General features: G+C 29.9%; 1 protein-coding gene across 2 annotated transcripts; it reads left to right on the top strand.

Annotated features, from left to right (window-relative positions):
* Positions 1-3799: 3799 nt before the first annotated feature.
* LOC129314281 (ADP,ATP carrier protein 1, mitochondrial-like) lies at positions 3800-6977 on the top strand. Of its 2 annotated transcripts, XM_054957673.1 has the most exons (5): positions 3879-3957; positions 4316-4373; positions 5196-5706; positions 5798-6169; positions 6370-6977. In XM_054957673.1, the coding sequence occupies exons 2-5, from the start codon at positions 4351-4353 to the stop codon at positions 6664-6666; spliced, it is 1203 nt and encodes a 400-aa protein (XP_054813648.1). In that variant the 5' UTR covers positions 3879-3957; positions 4316-4350; the 3' UTR covers positions 6667-6977. The 2 variants fall into 2 exon arrangements, with proteins under 2 accessions (XP_054813649.1, XP_054813648.1); XM_054957674.1 differs by lacking the exon at positions 4316-4373 and having other exon boundaries at positions 3800-3957.
* Positions 6978-8916: the final 1939 nt, after the last annotated feature.

Genomic DNA, 8916 nt, shown 5'->3' with positions numbered 1-8916 from the left:
CCATTATTTGTCATGGTAGGCCAACCATTATATATTAAAAACAAACATATTTTTTATTTTGTTTTTAAAATGATTTTTTTAAAATTAATTTACAAAATAATTTTTTGAAAAATGGTAATAAAATCAAAACAGATATTTATACATTATTTTACTATGCTAGTATAATCTCTTAACCATTACACAGGCCATAGCTATCTCTTTTCTAGTTGAGCCTGTTAAAGAATATATAGCATTCATTGATAAATTTTTTTTAACTTCTCTAAAAAATTTTCAATTAAAACGATCCAATCACTAAACAAAATTTCTTTAATTATTAATTAATAGACAAAAGGCCATGTGGCTATCATCAACTCGTAGTTGTATTGTATTTGTCCAGGTGACATTTTCATGGAGATTCCATCAAAACAGGCTAATGCCAAAAGGCAGTTTTGGAGGAATTTTGTTGAAATGACAAAAGAAAACACTCCGTGAGCAATGACGACCCCCCGGGGGTGGGGGGTGATGAATGATATCATTTTGTTTGAATATCCAGATGCTTTTTGAAGAAAAAAAAATATGGAGAAATCAGCTTAGCAAGATGATTATTTTTTATAATAATTAATTTCTATTTATTGTTGCCAACTGGTTTTGACTCAAAAGTGACAAATAAATTAAAAATGTATTTCTGATTCTTTTCTCATATATTCAGAAAAAAGTAAACAAATACAACAAAATTTGGATCATCAATTTAATTTAATATGTAACATATTAGAATAATTGATGATATTTAAGTTTCAAGAGAACAATAAGTTTTTCCTAATATTTTAAAAAATAAATTATAAATATTAATTTAAATAATTATAAACAATTTCAATTATCAATTGTAAATTAAGTGCATGTTTGGTTTTCCTTTAGTCAAAAGTTAGTTTGTCAAAAATTTATTTGATAAAAATTAGTTTAAATAAAAGTTAGTTATTATAACAAAATTTATGTTTGAATATATTTTTTCAAAGGTTATTTTGATAAATTAAAAATTGTTTAGATTATATAAAATGAAATATATCTGAATGTACAATTATAAAAAAAAACATTAATTTATGATGATTTATAATTTTTATTATTCAAGTGTAATATATTATAAATGTTTAAAAATGTGATAAAAAATTTCAAATAACATAAAATTTGATATGTTAAATAATAAGAATAAAAATATAAATTTTAATGTATTAAAAAATATGTATACTAAATAATTTAACATACATTAATATTAAACATTAACATAATTAATTGTTCAATATAAGATGTACAATTTGATCTCTAAGTTCAAATAAAATAGAGCAAGCAATAACTATTGTAAGAGGGTACAAACAAGCAAAAAAGTTAAAAGTTGGACCTCCAAAAATGTGAGTTCTCTAATCCACTTACAGTGGCTTTTTTAATTTGCATTCAAAAAATTAATTTTGGCCTATCATAAAATTTTCAAACAACATCTCAAGTCCTAAATTGCAAAATTACATTCCAAAAACCAAAAGTCGTGTAACCAACTAGGCCGTAAAAGTTGCATTTGGAATTATTTTTGTTAGATTCCATCACTCGATATCTTAAAAAATTAGGAAGCATTATCACCTTTAGCTCAAACTAATTCGAACCCTTATTACAGGAGACTATTGTTACTAATGATGACCTTACAGATACCACAAGAGTCGTTTTAATATATTTATTTAATGAGATTATATATCTCATGACTCACTTGAGGCTCTAGTATAAGTTGATTCAACTCTCTTGACTAGCTAAACCAAATATCTCTTGATAAAAGTTGCATTTGAAGTTTAAATATCTTATCTATAATTGAGATTTATAAATTTACAATTGCTTAAATTTGATATTTTTAGTTCATATATAAAAAAGGAAGAATCACGACCAAGAATTTGGAGAGAAATTTATTTACAAATAATGACTAATAATAAGTTTTGTTTAAGAAACAAACCAATTCATGTTCTTGTGTTAACAATTCATTTCGTATTGGTCATTGTTTATTAATAAGTTTCTTATTAAGTCCTTGAATATGATTCTCCTTGAAAAATGTAGGACCTAACTACCATTATTTCAAAAATCAAATAGGAAGAATCACATTCAAGAATTACTCACGTGAATTATTTATAGACAAGGATTGATAAAGAATGAATTGTTATTGAAATAAGGACGTGATTTTTTTTTCTCAAATTGTACTTGTTATCAACATTTTTCTATAAATAATTTACTTAAATAATCCTGTGATTCTCCTAATAAAATATACTATATAGGTGTTATTGATTTATTATGATTACCAATTTTAATATATAATTTTTATTTTTATTTCATGGCTAAAGTCTAATCTCTGATCTATCATGATTACCGATTTTAATGTACAATATTTTATGGTTAAACTCCGACATATGTGGGAATATCAAAGCTGGTACATCAAAAACGTAAGCCGAATGTTACGTCGACAAATAATTATTATTATTATTATTATTATTATTATTATATAACTTATAATCACGCTTCATCGAGGACTTTTCACAGGGGAAAAGTCCTTTTGGCTCACTTTTGACCAAACGCGGAAAAGTCCTTTTGGCTCACTTTTGACCAAACGCGCCCACCTTCTGGTGGCTTATCTTTTTTGAAGGGAATATAATTTTTTAATAGAATTTGTTGAAGAGTAATCAAATTCTTGAAAAAGCAAATAATAAAATTCTGCTCAAAACAATAAAGTCAAATAAATTTAGTTGTGTTATAAAAGTATGAAGAAATACTAACAATTTAATAGAAACAAGAGAGAAACGTAGAGATAAGAAATGGAGACAATTCATATTAATGTAATTTTTGATGTGCCTACGATCTTTTTATTTACAGGCCTCTAATCTAATATCCAAGAGTTATAATTTCATAAATAGAATTAGTATACATTATGGTGCAACATAATATCATTGGAGATTATAGGAATTAAAAAACCATTTATTTAAAAGCTATAAGGTATAATGATATTAACTATAGAATTGAATACGATGAGACTATAGAGTTATGAACATCCATTCATCATAATATTTACATCAAGTTGGTAAAAATATATTTTTATAAGAAATTCTTGAATAGATCCAATGCATAACGTCATCTATGATTCATCCAATAAAAATAGAACATTTAGATAACATTAAATATAAATTAATTTTAGCATTAATGATAGCAGAGATAGAAAATACAAGAAATTAAATAGACATTCTTTTATAAAAATAAAATCATAAAAAATAATAAAATACGATTAACTTGGTAAAAATTTATTGGATGGACCATTGATGACTCAATGCACTAAGTTTATTTAAGAATTTCTCACTTTTTTGTCCTTCTTATTATGATTTATGAGAGAAATTAGTTCTCACATTTTAGTCACACACAAAAAATATAATTTTTAGTTTTTGAATTTATTTTCAATTATCAATTTAATTCTTAAATTTTGATTGAGACAACTCAACCTCCAAAATTCTTTAATTCAATAAACTATAATAGTTAAGTTGTATTGAATTAAATTTTAAGGATTATATGATAATGTAAAAAAATTTCAGGGATTAAAAATTATATTGTATAAACTATATAATATAATAAATATTAATAATTAATTAATTCGAAAAACTCTCAGAGATTTCAAAGGATGGAAGAGAAAAAAGAAAGACGCAACGAAAGGGAACCGCAACTTCGAATCCAACGAATGATAGGAAGGTACAGAGCATGAGTGGAGCCCACAAAGGAGTGTGCGGTGAGATGCACGCCGCACGCACCGGCCAGCCCAGCCCGCCCACTCCTTCCGGTCCGCATCGAGCCAATAAAAACCTACTTACCTCCTTTCAGACGTCGCCTCCCTCTCCATACCCTCCTCTGTCTCTCCAAGGTTCTCGCTCATCCGCCAATCTTCTTCGCTTTGCTTTGTTTTCACTCTCTCAGGTATGCATAAATCTATCATTCTCACTTTGGCCCCCCCTTTTCCCAGATCTACGATCTAACTCGTATCCCCATTTTCTCTGAGTTTCAGATCTGTTGTTGTATAATGTTTCAAGTTTCAAGGTTCAAATTTTGGTTCTTGTTCTGGTGTTTTTGTATGCCATGTACTGTTTTATTTGACTTTTTATCTTTCAGATCCCTCATCTCGGCCTCCTTTTTTTAGTCTATGAAATTGTTTTCCCCCCCCCCTTCTGGGCCTCTGGGGATTTTTTTTTATCTTGTTTGAATCCGTAAACTTTGGATCTTTCTTTTCTCTTATAGTTTCCATTGCATGTGGGTTTCTTTGTTTTCTTATGATCAGATCTGGATTGGCTTGATCTGTAAGCTATATCTTATATGTTGCTTGGGGATCCAAAAAGGTTTGTTGCTTTTCAACTTTGATTGGATCTTTCAATGATTTGTTTAATTTGAAATAATATATCATAAGAATTTGGACCACCAACGTATTAGATCTTGGTGGCCTCTGGACATTTGAGCCCTTTTTGTTTATGATCTCCAGTTTGCCTGCTCTTTATGTTTCAAATTAATTGATTTGTCCCTAAAATTGATTTGGATCATCGTTTTTTTTTTTGCCGAATAATTCGTTTGCTACCATCATTTATATGTTTGTATTGATTTGTTTTCAAGATTCTTCTGTCTGGCTCTGTCACTGACTTCCTTTTCTCCAGTATGCAATTTACCTGTGTTCCAGCTTGACTCAAGATTGTATGCTATGCATTAATTAACTGCATTAGATGATCAGCATGCCCCGTGTAATTTATTATTCTTATTTTTGGGGTGAAGTAGTGTAGTAGCCTTCATTACAGAGTCCTGGTTTTCTATTCCAAGCAACGATTTATAGGGTTGTTGCTCGACATCTATGTTATTATTTATATGAGCTCAATGTGCATCTGACTAGTGTAAGAGTAAGAGTGTTTCTCAACATGGTATTTCTTGCATTTCTGGTTCTCAAAATTCCCATGGCAGATTATTTTTCTGATTCCGACAAAAATTTTCCTCTTTTGGTAGATTGAACCTATACAGTTTTTGCTCCATTAGTTTCTTGGTGCTAAGGTTAAAGTTTCAACATTAGCATATTTGCGTGTGTTTGTTGTTTTAAATGTTAGATTCCTACTATGGTTGATCCTTAAAACCAAGGACTATTCTAACATAGTATTGTATCGGCTTCTTGCTTTCTTCAGGGAAGCCACCATGGTTGATCAGGTCCAGCACCCCACAGTTGTTGAGAAGGTCACAAGTCAGCTCCATCTCCGTTATGGTCTCTCACCTAATATGCAGAGTTATGATGGCAGTTTCCATCAGCCTTCTGTTTACCAGAGGCGCTCATTTGGAAACTACTCAAATGCTGCATTGCAGTATCCTGTGATTCCTGCATGCAGAGCTGCTACTGATCTCTCCTCTGTTGCAACAACTGCCTCCCCGATCTTTGTTGCAGCTCCAGCAGAGAAAGGAAACTTTCTTATTGACTTTCTCATGGGTGGTGTTTCAGCAGCTGTATCCAAAACTGCTGCTGCTCCCATTGAGCGTGTTAAGCTTTTGATCCAGAACCAGGATGAGATGATCAAATCCGGTAGGCTTTCTGAGCCCTACAAGGGAATTGGTGATTGCTTTAAGAGAACAATCAAGGATGAAGGTATGGTTTCCTTATGGAGAGGTAACACTGCCAATGTCATCCGTTATTTCCCCACTCAGGTTAGTCTGGCAGTACCATTTGATAGTTTCTCCCAGTACTTTTTGGTTTAATGAGAGTGATACTAATGCTGCAACTGAACCGTAATTGCAGGCTTTGAACTTTGCTTTCAAGGATTACTTCAAGAGGCTCTTCAACTTCAAGAAGGACAAGGATGGGTACTGGAAATGGTTTGCTGGAAACTTGGCCTCTGGAGGTGCTGCTGGTGCTTCATCTCTTCTGTTTGTTTACTCCCTTGACTATGCTCGTACCCGTCTGGCTAATGATGCAAAGGCTGCGAAGAAGGGTGGAGAAAGGCAATTTAATGGACTTGTCGATGTCTACAGGAAGACATTGGCATCTGATGGTGTTGCTGGACTTTACCGTGGTTTCAACATCTCATGTGTTGGAATCATCGTGTACCGTGGTCTCTACTTTGGAATGTACGATTCCCTGAAGCCAGTTCTCCTCACTGGAAAATTGCAGGTTGGTTCTCAACCTTTCTTTTTGCCTCATCTTTGCTTTTAATGTTATGAATATGGAAAATTAACGCTGGTTTTTTGACAAGCTTAACAGCGACTATTCAAATTTTACCAGTTCTTTCTTTTCTAAACCCAATTTACATGAACAATTTCAATCATGCACTGAAACCTCTTGTCAATTTTCTTCTTTAACGATGATTTCAGGATAGCTTCTTTGCTAGCTTTGCCCTCGGATGGCTTATCACCAATGGCGCAGGACTAGCATCATACCCCATTGACACTGTTAGAAGAAGAATGATGATGACCTCTGGAGAAGCTGTGAAGTACAAGAGCTCCTTGGATGCATTTTCTCAAATCCTCAAGAACGAGGGTGCCAGGTCACTGTTCAAGGGAGCTGGTGCAAACATCCTCCGTGCCGTTGCCGGGGCTGGTGTGCTCGCCGGTTATGACAAGTTGCAGGTGATAGTCTTTGGAAAGAAGTACGGTTCCGGCGGTGCTTAAGTTCTTGTTCAAGTCTTAGTCATGCGTTTTTCCAGTTTTAGATGGTGATGAAAATGGTTGAGCTCTCACAGAATTGTTGACTAATTGCTGCGGCAAATTTTGGTTAATAATTTTATTCAATGGGAGATGAATCCCAGAACCCAAGTTACAATTTTGGATCAAAAATTTTGGTCCTATAGACATGATGATTTATTTGAGTGTCTGGAAAATTAGCTGGCACTCGTGGAGTTTTCCTTTAGATGCTATTACACATTGTTCTAGAGTTATCTCTTTTCATTCCTAGAATAAATTGCAGCTGAGCCTTTTGATTATTTGGTGAAAGTAGTATAGTTTCGGTGTTGATTTAATCTTGTTCTTTCTTTAAGTTTGTATTATTTCCGTAGGATGAAAATTTATTTATTTTGAGTTATTTTTTATTCATCAGTTGATTGAAATAATTCAAGTTTTTTCTTTGAAAATAATTTTTTTAATACTTGTATATTCAAAATGATTATTACTTTTGGAGGGATTGTTGGATTATGCCTCTTGGCAAGTCTCTTCGTAACATCTATCTGTACGAGGGAAAAACATGATCTAATGGGATTTGTTGGTAGAAATTTTGGGTCCAAATTTATTAACTCTTATTTATTCTATTGTACAGAATTATTCTTTTTCCTCTGAAAGTGTGGAGAGTATTGGTTTTTTTTTTTTTTGAATCGTCAGGTCCCCCAGAAAAAAGATCTGTAGTGTTATCTTTGAGAATTGAAACATGCAATGTGATACGGAGCAAATTAGCTTGAGAAAATGACAATATTAATGATAATTATAAATTTTAAATTATTAAAACTTTAATAAAAAATTATAGTTCTTTCTTGCAATTAAAAAAATATTAATAGTCAGTTGAGAAATCTATCACTAATGAAAATTATTTATAACATGTAATGTCAATGGGAATTTAATCTTGATGTTACTTTTAATATATAGAAAAATTATTTAAAAAATTAAATAAGCATATTTGAAATTATTTATAATATTAGTTAAAAATTTATGAGAGTTAGTTGTAAATTATAAATCAATCATTTAGGAATTTTTTGACTGTTAATATATGAATAAATCACTTGTAAAATCCATTACATATACTTTGAAATAATTTCTAGCGTAAGTTAGAAATTTATAAGTCAAATAATAAGTCAATCATTTATGATTTTTTGTTATTATTTAAAAAATTAATGAAAAGTAGTTGGGAATTTTTGTAGTATTAGCTAGGAATTTACTAAAATTCAGTTTCAATTTCAAACCAATTAACAAAAGATAAATTGTTTTGTAAGTAAAGATCATGATTTATTATTAGGATTTCAATAATTGAAACTATATAATTGTCATTAAATATTTCTAATTGTTATTTTCCCAATTAGCTTCTAAATTAGTATAGACTAAGAGTGTATGGGTTTCAAAATTCATTTTTTATACGATGTTTTCTTTCAATTTTTAAAAATAATATCATATAATCTTAATGTTAAAAAAACTTAATTTTAACTATTACTTGATTAAACATATAAAAGAACTTTGAAAATTACTAAAAAAAAAGAAAAAAATTGTAATAAAAAACTCAAATATTACAGACAAGAACTCAAAAATATTATAAAAAGGACAAAAAATTTTATTTTTTCACTTTTAGATTTTTGTTGCCTAAGAAATTTAAGGGTAAAATTTTTAATGATTGAAAAATATTTCGCGAATGAATTTGTATAATTATATAAGAGAATCCATTTTCTGATTATTTTTAAGATTCCAAATCATATGATTTATTTGTTTTTAAAACATAAACCCAGAAACCTAGTTCTAACAACTTCAACAATCAGAATATAAGGGTAAGTGGATATTGTTATAATTTTTTTTTATCAAAGATATCGGTATAGTTAGCATGAAACTTCATATACTCTTCGTTCCCAAATAAATAATAAAATATAAGGGAAAATAATTATCATTTTTTATTTTCAAGAAAATATTCTATGTTGGACAATTTTGATTATTCAGAGAACGGTCTATTTTAAGACATTACATTGAAGATATTTTAGTACAATATTGTTACATTTTGTTATATTTAGACTATTATTACTTTTCTTAATTTATATAAAAAACTCCAAAATAAAAATAACAGAGGAATACTTCGTAAATGTGAAAATTCATATTTTGCTATTAATGTGACAAGGTTATTGATAATTAATTTAAAGTTAATAAATCTTTAACCCTCAATTATTGAGCGAATAG

This window comes from Prosopis cineraria, unplaced genomic scaffold, assembly GCF_029017545.1.
Source record: "Prosopis cineraria cultivar Desert tree isolate PC_DT_omini unplaced genomic scaffold, ASM2901754v1 PC6, whole genome shotgun sequence".
Lineage (NCBI taxonomy): Eukaryota > Viridiplantae > Streptophyta > Magnoliopsida > Fabales > Fabaceae > Prosopis > Prosopis cineraria.
Note: the sequence above shows the minus strand (reverse complement) of the source record. Positions and strands in the feature narration are given on the sequence as shown.